Source organism: Orcinus orca, chromosome 8 (assembly GCF_937001465.1).
Source record: "Orcinus orca chromosome 8, mOrcOrc1.1, whole genome shotgun sequence".
NCBI lineage: Eukaryota > Metazoa > Chordata > Mammalia > Artiodactyla > Delphinidae > Orcinus > Orcinus orca.
Window position 1 is genome coordinate 37,444,319 of NC_064566.1, and position 14,820 is coordinate 37,459,138.

At 38.9% G+C, this 14,820-nt stretch overlaps 1 protein-coding gene across 11 annotated transcripts in view; it reads left to right on the forward strand.

The window, feature by feature from the left end:
* The first annotated feature begins 174 nt into the window (after positions 1-174).
* UEVLD (UEV and lactate/malate dehyrogenase domains) overlaps positions 175-14,820 on the forward strand; it is a 53,399-nt gene continuing 38,753 nt past the window's right edge. The window contains exons 1-4 of one of the 11 annotated variants that reach the window (XM_033409108.2): positions 175-306; positions 749-1,156; positions 7,280-7,364; positions 10,717-10,782. In XM_033409108.2, the coding sequence (XP_033264999.1) occupies positions 7,352-7,364; positions 10,717-10,782 (79 nt within the window). In that variant the 5' untranslated portion in view covers positions 175-306; positions 749-1,156; positions 7,280-7,351. Of the gene's footprint in view, positions 307-748; positions 1,157-4,169; positions 7,365-10,716; positions 10,783-10,899; positions 12,307-14,820 lie in introns of those variants that run through there. The other 10 variants (XM_033409115.2, XM_004263904.3, XM_033409125.2 and 7 more) reach the window with 10 other exon arrangements.

Sequence of the window (14,820 nt, forward strand, 5' to 3'; positions counted from 1 at the left end):
TCCCTCCAGCAAGCTGGGTCGTGGTTTCCTTGGCGCTCACGCGTTTCTGAACGCGCTCAGGGTTCGCGGAGGAGCGGTGGTGCGACTCGGGGCGGAGCCTCGCTGAGCCTAGGACGTTGGACACCGGTGGACTTTCGAGTCTGGGAAGGGGCGGGGCCTTGAACCGCTCGGGAAGTTTGATCCTCGGCAGCCCCCGTCCAGGACAGTGCGGAAGGAGATTCCCGGGCTGGGGTCTCAGAACCCGACTCACGGTCCAGGCTGGAGATGGAGTTCAACAGTGAGGGTGTGAGGCGACTGCTTGGCAAGGTGCGGCTAGCCCGCCGGGCAGGGTCTGGGGCGCCGGGGCTTGGGGGCGTTTCCACCCCTGGCCGGGCCACCTCCTTGGGGCGTTTCCCCGGCTTGTCAAGGGGCTTGGAGCGGGGGGTGGGCTGGCCTGAAGCCGGCTGCGGGGAGTGGCCGCAGGGAGGGCGCGGACCTCTCCTTCCCGAGGCCGGGGCTCTGGCTTCGCCTGCAAATCCGACATCCCCCAACCTCCACCTGCTGTGAGACCTTCTCACGCCACCAGCTTCTCTTGGTCTCAGCTTCCAGCCCTCGCCAGTCCCTTTAACCATGCCTTTCTCTCTGCAGAAATGGCCTGCCCTCACCCCACCCCCTTTTTTTAATGATTCGCGTGGCTAATCCTTTGTAGGACTCAACTCAGATGTCACTCCCTAGAAACAGAATCACTACCTCCTTTACTTGCTTTCAGAAATATCGATTATCACATCGTGGAGTAATTATTTACATACAAACCTTACTCGGGCGGTGAACTCTGATGGCAGAGAGTGCTGTAGAATTCCCATCACCTAACCTGACACGACGGAGTGCTGAGTAACTGTGCAGTGAATGAAAGACCTGTGTAGACTTAAGAATGAAGACAGGGTTGGAAGGCCCGGAAGAGATCCTCGTAATGTTGAAAGGTTGAGGTGGAGGGCTGACCCGGAAGTCTGACCTGCGTTTCTCGGGCATGACTAACGCCAGTTTCAGTGTTACACCAGGCTCTTAGTTCAGGCTTTCTGATTCCCCACCAGTGTACAGTCTGAGGCAACCACCTTTTCCACCAGTTTCTTAGTTATATGATTCATAATGCTTCTTAAAACTTCCCTATGCGGAAACGGTACGTTTATGCCGTTTTTTTGTTTTGTTTAAAATTTTATTGAAGCATGAGACATGATACATTCAGAATAAAACAGTAGCAAAATGTAATGGCAGCAGTTAAATATGAATCATATACATGCACATACTTTTCTGGTTCGTTTGATTACATTTTCCTTTCAAGATAAACTGCTCTCTCTTTAGTTGGGTTTGCCTGTGTCTTTCTTTGTTGGGGCAGTTTGTACACCCCTTCGAGGTTTTGAAGCCTTATGATTGAAATTGTTTATATACTTGATTTGAATGATTTTATCTACTGTGACAGGTGTGTAGGTCTTGTAGGAAGAGAAGTATCATCGTCCTTAGGATTACACCCTTCCTGTCTCCTCTTCAGAGAACATGAAATTAAAAGAACCACTCTATCAAGTTTTTCAGTGACGGAAGCATGGTGTATTGTCCAGGGGGAAGAATTGCTAAGCTGAGAATAGAAAAAGAACTTCATAATTTTGGTGGAACTGGAATGCAGGAAAAAGGCAAAAGAGAGACAATAATTTTCTCAAGGGTGGGACCAGTATAGTTGAGGAAGGTTTTTGTCTTTGTTTTTTATCATCAGTGCATAGCATGGAGTCTGGCACTTAGGTGCTTAATAAATGTCTGTTGAATGTGTAAATTAAGGAGACCATTTAGAAACACGTTAGTCCAGCAGATATTTCCAAAGTTCCTTAACCCTCAAGGTAGGCAAATAATATAATAACTTAATACTTAGAAATAATTTTACTGCTGAAAAATTTGTGAAGTGAACAATACATTAAAATCAAGCAACTGTAAGGAGAGCATGAAAAATCTTATTGAAAACAAATGAAACCTAGTAAGTATTCCAACCTAGATAAATATTCCAGCTTCATGGATGTGAAGATGTCAGCTCTCTCCAGATTGATCTATAGAGCCAATGCAATTCCAATCAAAATTCTAACAGGGTATTTGGGGAACTTTTCAGACTGATTCTAAAATCATTTGGAAGGGCAGAAGGCCAGGAATAATCTTGACATTTTTACAGAAGAAGAATAGGTGTAGGACTTGCTCTACCAGATGTGAAGACTAGTAATGGAGGCTTAGTGTGATGTTGGTGTAGGACAGACAAATTAACCAGTGGAACAGACTAGAGGGTTTAGAACCATGTTCACACGTGTTTGGAAATGTGATATAAAACAGAAGAGGCATTGCAGATAACTACAGAAAGGAGAATGCAGAGACAAATGATTATCTATACAGGCGAAAATGAAATTGGACCCTTACCTCTGACCAAACATAAAAATTCCCCATGGACTGAAGATTCAAGTGTAAAAGACGAGCTTTAAAACGTATAGAGATAAATGTAGGAAAGAATCTTCATGGACTCAGAGTATGCAAACATTTTTTAAACAAGACGTAAAATACTCAGAGTGATAAATTTGATTGCATTCAAATTAAGAACTTTTATGTATAAAAAGACACCATGAAGAGAGTGAAGAGGCAAAATACAAACTTGGAGAATAATATTGTAATGCATAATTGACAAAGTATTGGTATCCAGAATATATAAATTAGCCTACAAATCAATATTAAAACCAATAGAAAATTGGACAAAAGACACGAATAATCATTTTTTAAAAAACAAAAGAAGAATCAGGGAAATGAATGTTTGCTCAACCCATTAGTAACCATGGAAAAGCAAACTGAGAGCATGGTAAAACACCATTTTCTCTCACTAGATTGTCATAAATTAAGGTCATTTCAAAGGGTTTGGAGGATGTGGATGAATGGGAATTTTAAACTCTGTGGTAGTTACCATAGAGAATTCATAATATATGAAGCAAGAGACATTCACAGAATTACTCATCATTAAAAAGTAGAAACAACCCAAATGTTCATTGACAGAAGGAAGGATAATTTGTTCTGTACTCATTCACACAATGGAAAACACTATGCAGCAGTGAAAATGAATGAACTACAACATGCAACAATACAAGTGAATCTTAGAAACATTATATTCAGTGAAAAAAATTGGAGGTTATATGCAAGATTATATTTTGATTAAAACAAGAAACAACGAAACAACAGTGTGGTGTTTAGGGACGCACACAAATGCGATAAAAACTATGGAGGGCAAAAGCAAAGGAGTGTGACCACACAATTTAAGGTAGGCAGTTGAATGGTTAAGAGAAGGAGCACCCGGACAGGTGTAATGGAATTGGAAAGGTCTGTGCTGTCCAGTATGGTAGCCACTAGCTACATGTGGCTCTTTAAATTCATCAAAATTAGATAAAATTAAAAATGAGTTTCTTGGTCACACCAGCCACATATCAAGTGTCAGTAGCCACTTGTGGCTACTGTATTGGACAGAACACGTAATGATCTTTTCCGTCATGGCAGAAAGTTTTGTTGGACAGCACTTCTAGATCAAACATGGGTGAGTTGGTGCCTGAGTGTTTATTCTTCAAAATGTATATATATGTACATATATGTTTATATGTATATATATTCTTTTTTTTTTTTTTTTTTTTTTGCGGTACGCGGGCCTCCCACTGCTGTGGCCTCTCCCGTTGCGGAGCACAGGCTCCTGACGCGCAGACTCAGCAGCCATGGCTCACGGGCCTAGCCGCTCCGCAGCATGTGGGATCTTCCCGGACCAGGGCATGAACCCATGTCCCCTGCATCGGCAGGTGGACTCTCAACCACTGCGCCACCAGGGAAGCCCTGCATATATATTCTTTAGTTGTATTAAATATTAAGTTTAGAAAACTTCTCTGGTTCCCTAATTCCTATTTCCCACTCCCCTGGCCAAGTTACCTTGGACAGGTAACTTAACCTCGATTTGCTCAGTTATGAAATAATAGGATTGGATTTGATCTGTAAGATTCCTTAATGTTTAATTTTTTTTTTAATAAAATGATGCCACAAAGTATTCCTCAGGGTGTCCAACATTTGAGCAATGTCATACAGGAGTACTCTTGATGTTCGTAAGTATCAGTCTACTAAATAAACATACTGTAGTATAGTGGATAAAGTTAAAATTTTAGTAACTTCTCAATTTTTCAACTGATTTTTATGATAGTATAATTGCTTTAGTTTTAGAATCTCATGGGCCAGTTTTCCTCTTTAGTTCCCTGCCTGCACCCTTTAAGCAAATGGCATTGTCTGAGGCATATTCCTTGGAGAATGTTATACAAGCTTCTCTTAGGTGGTATAGGAACAGTAATGGAATATGTGTCTTAATATTACACTAAGAAGATACTCTGTTTCATATATAGTGAAAATGATGTGCTTTTTATTTTTCTAAGACAGATAAAATAGGTCTTTTTCGTCAGAAAGGCAAATCACATATTCGACTAGTAGCGATATTTGGATTTTCAAGCCCTAACAAAGAGTGCTTTTGACAAACTTTTATGTCAGTTTTGCAGTTAGATCAGTTCTGGTATATAGCCCTATGCAGCCATTAATCATTGCATTCTCAGAGGATGTTAAGGATGTAGAAAACAGCTTATAACATCAAATAGAAGACAAAACAAAAATTATTTGGTTCATAATAAATATATATTCCAGGTGACAACAATGCAGCCTTTTGTACATTTGTGTAGTGTCTGGAGTTGGGATGGTTTCATTCACTTTTGTTTTCACTGAATCTGGGACTCATTTTTACCCTGCTGTAGTTAATACTGATCGATTCGTAGTTTTAGTGATCTTAGTGATTGATGCTCAGTCCTTTGGATCATAATTGCTTTCTATATCCACTCTACTCATATAAATCTGCCTCTTTGCTAACTCCCATCCAATTAGCCTGCATTTATTGAAGCCATACCCTGTGCTAAATGCTATGGGGAAATAAAAATGAGTAAGAGATGTTTCTAGTCCTCAAGTTGTTAATTATACACTTTTTCTTCTGCCAAATTCTTTCCCATCTTAAAATGACCTTCCTCCTTCCCTCTAATTTTCTGTACCGTTCTAGGCTCTAATGTGAATTGTAGACAGCTCTTTTCAGAGGCCTTTCTGTAACCTAGGTATGCTTTGTCGATTCATCGTTTCCTATCGGTACTTACTATTGTATACATATTTTGTTTAATATCTCACTTTTACATATGTTAATCATGAGATCTTCATACATACCTGCTGAAGTTGGCAGGCAGTAGAGCTATATCTCTTTTGCCCGTGAAAAACTTAAGACTCAGAGAGAGGAAATAGGATCTCTTAGCAGTTATTTTATTTTCTCCCAGTCTCCTCCAACCCTAGGCACCCACTAAGCTACTTTCTGTTTCTATGGATTTGCCTATTTTGGGTACTTTATACACAAGTCATACAATATGTGGCTTTTTGTGTCTGTTTTCTTTAACTTAGTGTAATGTTTTTAAGGTTTATCCAAGTATGTATCAGTTCTTCATTTTTATGGCTGAATATTCCATTTTATGGATATGTCACACTTTATTCATCAGTTGATGGACATTTGGATTGTTTTCACTTCTTGATTGTTATGAATAATGCTGCTATGAACAATTGTGCACAAGTTTTTGTGTGGACATGTTTTCATTTTTCTTGGGTATATACCTCAGAGTGGAATTGTTGGGTCATATGGTAACTCTGTGTTTAATCTTTTGAAGAACTGCCAAACTCTTCCAAAGCAGCTGCACCATTTTACTACCAGCAGTGGTGTATGTATATGAGGGTTCTGATTTCTCCACATCCTTTCCCACATTTGTTACTGTCTTTTTGATTATAGTATGAATCCTCTGACTTCTTTTTTTTTTTTTAATTTGTTTTTGGCTGCATTGTGTCTTCGTTGCTGCACTCGGGCTTCCTCTAGTTGCGGCAAGCGGGGGCTACTCTTTGTTGCGGTGCGCGGGCTTCTCATTGTGGTGGGTTCTCTTGTTTCGGAGCACGGACTCTAGGCGCACTGGCTTCAGTAGTTGTAGCACATGGGCTCAGTAGTTGTGGCTCGTGGGCTCTAGAGCGCAGGCTCAGTAGTTGTGGTGCACGGGCTTAGTTGCTCTGTGGCATGTGGGATCTTCCCCTACTAGGGCTCAAACCCGTGTCCCCTGCATTGGCAGGCGGATTCTTAACCACCACGCCACCAGGGAAGCTCTTTTTAATTCTTTTTTAAGATTGTTTTGGCTGCATTCCTTGAATTTCCATATGAATTTTAAGGTCTATTTGTAAATTTTTGCAAATGAGCAAAAAAAGTCAGCTGGGATTTTGATATGGATTGGCAATTGTTGAATCTGTTGGGGAACATTGCCATCTTAACAATATCGAGTCTTCTGATCTATCGACAAGGGATACCTTTCTATTCATTTAGATCTATTTTAATTTCTTTCAACAATGTTTTGTAGTTTTTAGAGTCTAAGTTTTGCATCTTGTTAAATTTATTCCTAAGTATTTTATTCTTTTTGATGCTATTGTAAACGTAATTGTTTTCTTAATTTCATTTTCAGAATGGTAATAGACTCTTAACATACTTTTTTTTTTTTTTTCATTTAATGCCTAGCACAAGTCCAGGAGGTGGGTATAATTTCTCTTTGCGAATGAGAAAATAAGTTCAAAGAAGTTAAATGATTTTGCCCACAGGGCAACCAAGGTAGTATTTCTGAGACTACATCTGGATGAATGAGGAGGCAGGTCACCCAACCTGACTGCAAACCTTTGCATGCTTTGTGTTTTCCCTTTGAAACCCAGCTGCGGTACCAGGTAGGGAAATGCAGGGTGTCTCAAGTGAATGAGATATTCAGGCACGAGAGGTGGATCTTACAGTGATGACAGGGGTGCTACATCCTGCCCTACTTCTTAAGCCTTCAGGAAGTATTTGGAGGCATTTGATATAGTGATTAAAGGCCCAGGCACTGGGTTTGAGCTCTGGCTTCACTACTTAACTTGCTATCTACCACAGCAAGTTATTTTGATTCTCTAGCTTTCATTTTCATCTTCTATAAAGTCAAGCAGTTATAAGCCCTGCCTACTTCATAGGGTCGTTATTAAAAGGATGAAGTCAAATACTATTCATGTTTGTAAAACTCAGAGCCCAGGGCCTGGCACATAGTAAGTGTTCAGTTAAATGTTAATTTGTAATTGTTCTGTTGCTTATAATTTTATTCTTATTCAGTATTCATTTTTCTCTCTTCAGTACAAGTTCAGGGATCTAACTGTGGAAGAACTGAAGAATGTAAATACGTTTTTCCCACATTTCAGATATTCCATGGATACCTATGGTAAGAATTGTATCCTCTATTTTTTGCTACATTGTTTAAACTATTAATTATTTGTTCCTAGAGATCTACAAACTTATTATAATTTCTCATTTCTCTCTTTTATCCCCTGATTTTGAGCTACACTTTATGACCTGTGGTTTTTGAGGAAATTTAAGTTAATAAAATTTATATGGTATTAGTTTTCTATTGCTGCTGTAACAAATGAACACAAATTTAGTGGCTTAAAACAACACAGGGACTTCCCTGGTGGTCCAGTGGTTAAGACTTCGCCTTCCAATGCAGGGGGTGCAGGTTCAATCCCTGGTCAGGGAGTTAAGATCCCACATGCCTCGAGGCCAAAAAACCAAAACATAAAGCAGAAGCAATATTGTAACAAATTCAGTAAAGACTTTAAAAATGGTCTACATCAAAAAAAAAAAAATCTTAAAAAAAAAAAAGCAACACAAATTTACTATCTTACAGTTATTTGTCTAGAAGCCCAACACAGGTCTCTGTAGGTTAAGTGTTGGCAGGTCTTAGTTCCTTTTTGGAGGCTCTGGGAGATCATATATTCTCTTGCTTTTTTAAGTTTCTAAATGTCACCCATATTCTTTGGCTCAAGGTCACCTTCCTTCATCTTTAAAGCTAGCAATGTTACATCTCTCTGACCATCCTTCTGTAGTCACATCTCCAGAGAAAAGGTTCTCTGCTTTTAAGAACCAAATGTGATTAGCTTAGGCCCACTCTAATCATACAGGATAATTTCCCCATGTCAGGGTCCTTAACTTAATTGTATCTGAAAAGTTTCTTTGCCAAGTAAGGTAACATATGCACAGGTTCCAAGGATTAGGATATTGGACATCCATGGAGGCTATTATTCTGCCTACCACATATATGGTTGATAATAAATTAATAACAAAGTTTTAGTTATCTTCTTCACTTAATATAGAGGGTCTGGTTACCTGAGAAAGATTTTACTTTACTATCTTTCAAAATTTCTGACCACAACCCACACTTGGAAATGTGTTTTATATCATGACCCCATATACACACAACTAAAGTATTATGTACACCTTGGTGTTTTCTCTTCTATTCCATTCCATACCGTTTTAAAAAAAAATGCTGATTGAGACTCACTAAATTGATTTCAGGACCCACGAATTAGTCAAAACACACAGTTTTGAAAAACTCCTTTATTCTACATGGGTATGTTTTGTATTTGAATTAGCTTGGGTTACAAAAATATGTCTAATTCAGAATTATACATTAGAAAATTTGAGGCATTATTGGAGTATTTCTTAGGAATAGCTAATTTTATGTGTGGAAGAAGTGATTAGATTCTGGCTTACCTGTGTCTGGCCTCTCTTGATTAGCACCCAGGTATCTGGTGCTGCATAAATGCCTGGGATGGGGGATTTAACAGCTACTATTTATTGAACACCAGATATACTTCCAAATGTTTTATCTATATTATTTTACATATTCTTGTACAACCAAAGCTGTGAGGTGCGTATTATCATCTTCATTTTTCAGAGAAAGAAACTGAGGCTCAGAGAGTTTAAATAACTTGCTTAAGATTACACAGCTAGTTAGGCATGGAGTTGGGGCTTGTACTCATGTCCATCTTGCCCTCTGCTTGAATAATACTTGTTCTTTTACAATCTATAAGTAATCTTATAGATTTAAGCCTTTGTTATACCAGTTAATTCTCATTTCCGCCATCTAGAGGAAGTAGGCTGTGGTGCCATTAAACCCTCAAGCTATAGGATTAATATTGTCAAGGTGCATTTTATTATTGAAGACAATGTTAGTCAGATATTATAATCATTTTTCTTTTGGCTTTTTGAATAATTTGGACAATGACTATTTACACCTGTAGTTTCTCTACCACATTTTCAGGTTCTTCTGTGTCCCTGAGAAACAATCCCTGTTCCACTCCTCTGTCCATTTTAGTTTTGCCTTAGAGTGATCCCTTCACCCATTGTTACCTTTCACCCATATAGTTCAAGGTAAATATTTGTACTTATGTACACTCTTGGCCTTGAGTTTTCTGTCAGCCTGGCTTTTCCTCTTCTCCCTTTCTGATAGGTCATCAAATCTATTTAGACTTTTTTCTTCCCCTGCATAAATAGTATAGTAAGCTACTGAAGTCCTTAAAGGACCACATTCCAAGGCAGTTTGACAGTTTGAAACCAGATGTCGTGTTTTCGGTATTCAGTTCAGAAATTAGGGCATTGATTCTCCATCAGTGTGTCCCAGATGGGTAAGTTGAAATTTCAAGGATGTGAAGATTGAGAAAAGGTTGAGAATAATGGAGTTAGAGAAAGCAAAGATAATTATTAATCCTTCTAAAAGGTCACTTTCAAAAGTAAAACTAACTTCTTTTTTCTGATTATAAAAGTTATAATCTGATATCTGAAAGTGCTTATAACTGATGTTACATGTGGCAGTTATTTGATAATGTCCCCACATTTTATAATCCTTTACTTCTTATTAAGGGTTTTCACATCATCTCATTTAATCATTGTGACAACTTTATGATGCAGTCTTTATAGATTTTATATCTTTATTTTATAGATGATGAAACTGAAGTTCAAAGAGGTTGAAGTAACCAAAAGTCACATGCCTCTGTCGACGGAAATAATAAACAGTCTATAATAGGAATAGAAAAGAGTTTTATTTGAGCCAGTCTGAGCACTATAGCCTCAGATAGTTCTGAAGAGCTTTCCGAAGAAGCATGGTTTTCAGCACAGTTTTATATCTGTCAGAACAAAGAACATCAAACATCACAGGGGTGCATTCCTTCAAGGTTTCAAAAAAAGACAAATGAGCATGCACACAATGAGTCAGCATGGCCTTGGCGCCTGTGAAGGGAGCTTTATCATTGAAGGGGTGCTAGCGTTGATGTTTTAGGGAAGGGAGGCATTTATCTCTGTCTTCAAAACAGACATTCTTTACTTCTGGACAATGCACCCTTTTCTTTAATGATTAAAGCAGATGTACAATGTATGTTTAATGGGCCACAAAACTGGCTATTCTAGTTAGCATAAAGCTTAAGTTAAATAATGTATAAGCTAGGATGACTTCTCCATATCTCAATATGTGAAAATTTCTTCCATCACCTCTAAGTAGGAAAAGTCGGCCAAAAACTTGGGATTTCAGTATCTTAAGTCCTGTGTTCTTTCAACTACCTGCTCTGCTTTCTAAGAGAACATCATTTAGTTCTTTGCCCTTGTCAACATATTTACTGATTCCTAGATGATGGTATTTAGAAATTATGTGCGTTTCTGTATGTGTGTATGTACATGCACACACTTTAATACAGTTCTTCCTACTTCTGATTGTGCATTCTGGGGCTTTTTTTTTCTTCCAGTTTTCAAAGATAGTTCCCAGAAAAACCTGCTGAACTTCACCGGCACTATTCCTGTGATGTATCAGGGTAAGTGTGGAAGTTGAGAAAATGTGGGATTTTCTAAAAGAGCAGTTTAATTAAAACTTATATTTGTTTAGTTCCATAACATTCTCAAAGTGGTTTTGTTTTTTTTTTTAAAGAACATTTTTACGAGCTGGTCAATTTTTTATTTATTTATTTTTAAAATATTTATTTATTTATTTTGCGGTACCTGGGCCTCCCACCGCCGCGGCCCCTCCCACCGCGGAGCACAGGCTCTGGACGCGCACGCCTAGTGGCCACGACTCACAGACCCAGCCGCCCCGCAGCATGCGGGACCCTCCTGGACCGGGGCACAAACCAGCGTCCCCTGCATCGGCAGGCGGACCCCCAACCACTGCGCCACCAGGGAAGTCCTTAAATATTTATTTTTTTGGCCACGCTATGTGGCTTGCGGGATCTTAGTTCCCCCAACCGGGGATCAAACCCGGGCCCCCAGCAGTGGAAGCTCAGAGTCCTGACCACTGGGTTGCCAGGGAATTCCCCTCAAAGTGTTTTAACATGTATATGATCTATACTGAACCTTACTGGATGTAGCAGAATGCTGTCCCAGTGAAGGAAGGCTTAGGTTAATACCAACAAATTCAGTTCAGTTCAACGAATATTTATTTATTGAATGTCAACTATCTGCCCACTACTCTGCTAGGTTTTGAGGTACAGAGGCGAGCAAGACAGACATAGGCCTGCGCTTGTGGAGAGTTAACTCTGCTTTCTATAGCAAACTGCAGGGATCCCACCTTTTTCTCCCATTACCTGAATGTTTTGTTCCCCTCCCTTTCCCTCTATATGATGTAGCATTATCCCCATTCTATTGGTGAAACTGAGTCCTGGTCACGTGGTTTACCTGAGTCCACACAGCTGGTATCAGACTGGAACTTAAAACCCAATAGGAAATTTTTAAAACACAGGTGCCATTAAAGCTCAGAAAAAGCAACATATTTGCAGATAACCTGACAGGTTAAAATAGCTAAGTGTTTGCCCAAAAATAAAAAAAAAATCACTAACTTCCCTATAATTAATTCTGTTTGTCTAGACCTACTTCCTTCAACGTTTAACAGGACTAACCTGTCAGATGGGTGTCATAGGAGCTTGCTTATCTAGTATGATTTGAAGAACACCAGAGGAGCATTGGTTCCAATTATTTCTCTGAAGTGGTGCTTGAAATTCCACCATTAAAAATCCATTCCCCTTTTAAAATGCAAATAATCTCAGGAGGAATAACATCCAAAATCACTAATATACAGTGCTGTGCTTATAGAAAATGCTTGGTAAATATTTGTTGAATGATTGAGTTAGTTTCTTTGATTACTGACTGAAGGGCTTAGGAATAGATGAACTTACTGGGTATTTGAAAGAGGAGGTGCACTGAAAAAGGGCTGAGGAAGATCTGGAAACCAAATGGGGAGAGAGCAGTGCAGTTTGCTGTCTCTTACAAAGGATTCATCGCTGTATTATAGGAGCACATTGCCCAACAGACACCAAGAAGATGTATTTTGGGGGACTTTTTTCAAAGTAAGTGCTTCATTATGGTAGTGGCTAGACTGTTACAAACCCTCCTTTATTGCTTCCGCCTGCCCCCATGATGACTTACTGCCAGAGGTTCACTCATGTTTTATTCTTCCTCTGTGTATGTCCAATCATAACATCTCCTTTGCCACAGAGAATGCTTAGAAATCCAGTTTGGTTTTTATGAATAGGAATGTGGTTGGGGCTGAAAGTAGGTAGCAGTGGGCTCTGAAAAAATTGCAGTGAGGTAGGCAGAGCAGGTATAGAGTCGATTTTTATTTTCTTTCCTTTCTTCTCCCCTCCCAAGCTCTCAGACTGTTTTCTGGCTGCCTAGAGAATTTTACTGAGACCTGTTTCCCATTACTTGTATTCTGTGTTTATTATGGTTAGATGTTAGAGAGAGAGAGAAAGAATTCTTACCACCCCAATGATTGATTGATTGATTGATTGACTGATTCCATAGTTCTTACCAACCCCAGTGATTTCAAGGGTAGTTGCATATTGACAGAGGAACTTACAAATTTAAATGAATCATTGCTTAGTAGCCCTCAGTTTCTAGGACAATGTGGGGAGGTTACAGGAGGGCATAAAAGTTATCTTAAGATGCCACTCATTGGCACTCTGCATCTTCCTAGAGCGGTGGAGTCAGGTCATTGATTCTTATGCTGGTAGTAATTCCAAGGTAGTAATGGTACCTGCAATATCTTTTGTTTTTTTTTTTGGTAGTACACTCTTTTTCCCCTTTGCTTTTGACTGGAATTATAGCAACTCCTTGTGATGCATACTAGTTATTTCCTGCTGATCAGAAGGTCAGAATGTATTATCTTTCTCATCTGTAAAATGGGCCAATGATAGAGCCTAACTCTACAATTTTGAGGATTAAATGCATTACTCTAAGTAAAGCTCTTAGCATAGTTCCTGGCACATAGTAAGTGCCTAATAAACGTTGGCCATTATTATTTGCATGCTTTTGTTACTTTTATCTGGTTACTAGTTTTGTTAGTATAATAATAGTACATGCTCATGTTAAAAAAGTTTTAATAATTGAAAAGAGATGAGGTTAAGCTTATATCTAACCTCCCATCCAGTCCTGTTCCCCAGGTGAATCTTCTGTTGATATTTCCTTATATATACCTGCAGAAATTTTCTGGATTATTTCTTATCCCTCCAAGATTGTGTCAAGGTTGTGATGACACTTTTCCTTCACCCACCCATTGTTTAGAGATGTGTATCATCTTAGTAAGATGATACCCATCTGAACTTTATTTACAACTAACTTAAATTATGTCCTTTTGATATAATTACTTTAAATCTGAGGACTCTACCAGGAGTCCTGACTCTTTGCTAATGAATTACTGAAATTAAGTGGGCAGGGTAGGAGGCAGGGCATTTACTGACAGAAAAGAATGAGAAAGAAGGAAGAAGGGCACAGAGAATACCAGTAGTGAAATCTTACAAGTTATAGACATGGGAATCAGGCTCACCATGCGCTTTGCCAGGAGTGTGATATTAAAATGCATGAATGCTGCTGGGGAGAGGCATTGATCGAGGCAGCAGATCCTTGATCAACCAGGAAGATACCTTCAATAGACATTCCTTTCCTTTTCTTTAATGTGTAGTGATTAACATCAGAAAATGGCTCCATCGAGATTGGGACTACCACTCCAAAACAAAAAAAATTGCATGGCCTAGGACTTCCCTGGAGGTCCAGTGGTTAGGACTCTGCACTGTCAATGCAGGGGGCATGTGTTCAATCCCTGGTCAGGGAACTAAGATCCCACATGCTGCACAGCATGGAAAAAAAAAAATTGCATGGTCCAAACAGTGGCTTATAAATGTTTGATTGTGACCCACAATAAGAAATACTTTCGTATACATAGTTATATATGTATATAACTAAAATTAAATATTATTGTTTGCAGCCTACTAAATTAATTTCATGACTTATTTATTGTGACCAACATTTGAAAAACACTGGTCTAGAGTATATAACATTAGACAGAGTGACTTCTGGAGGAATGTGATGATGTATCTCAATACCTGTTGGTCACTCTGTGGTGCTGTGATCACATGACTTTATAATCATAGAGTACCAACAGCTATGCCTGTATCCATACTGTAAGTACTTAGATACTATGTATGTTGATGGATGTTAACTACACTTATTGTGGTGATTATTTTGCAATATATACAAATATTGAATCATTACGTTGTATACATGAAACTAATACAGTGTTATATATCAATTATACCCAAATAAAAAGTTTTTTTAATACTTATATAAAATTAGAAGAGGAATATGGTTCTGAGAACTGCTGATATAAAATAGTAGAAATAGTACTAGGACATTTCTATTATGTAGTGACTTTCAGTTCTCTAGAATTACATGGGAAGCTTTTAAAAAATGTTGTCCAGACCCTGTCCCACTGAATCAGAAACTTTTGGGGAGAGGCCTGGATATTGGTATGTTTCAGAGTTCCTTAAGCATTTCTAATATGCAGACAGAGCTGAGTATCATTG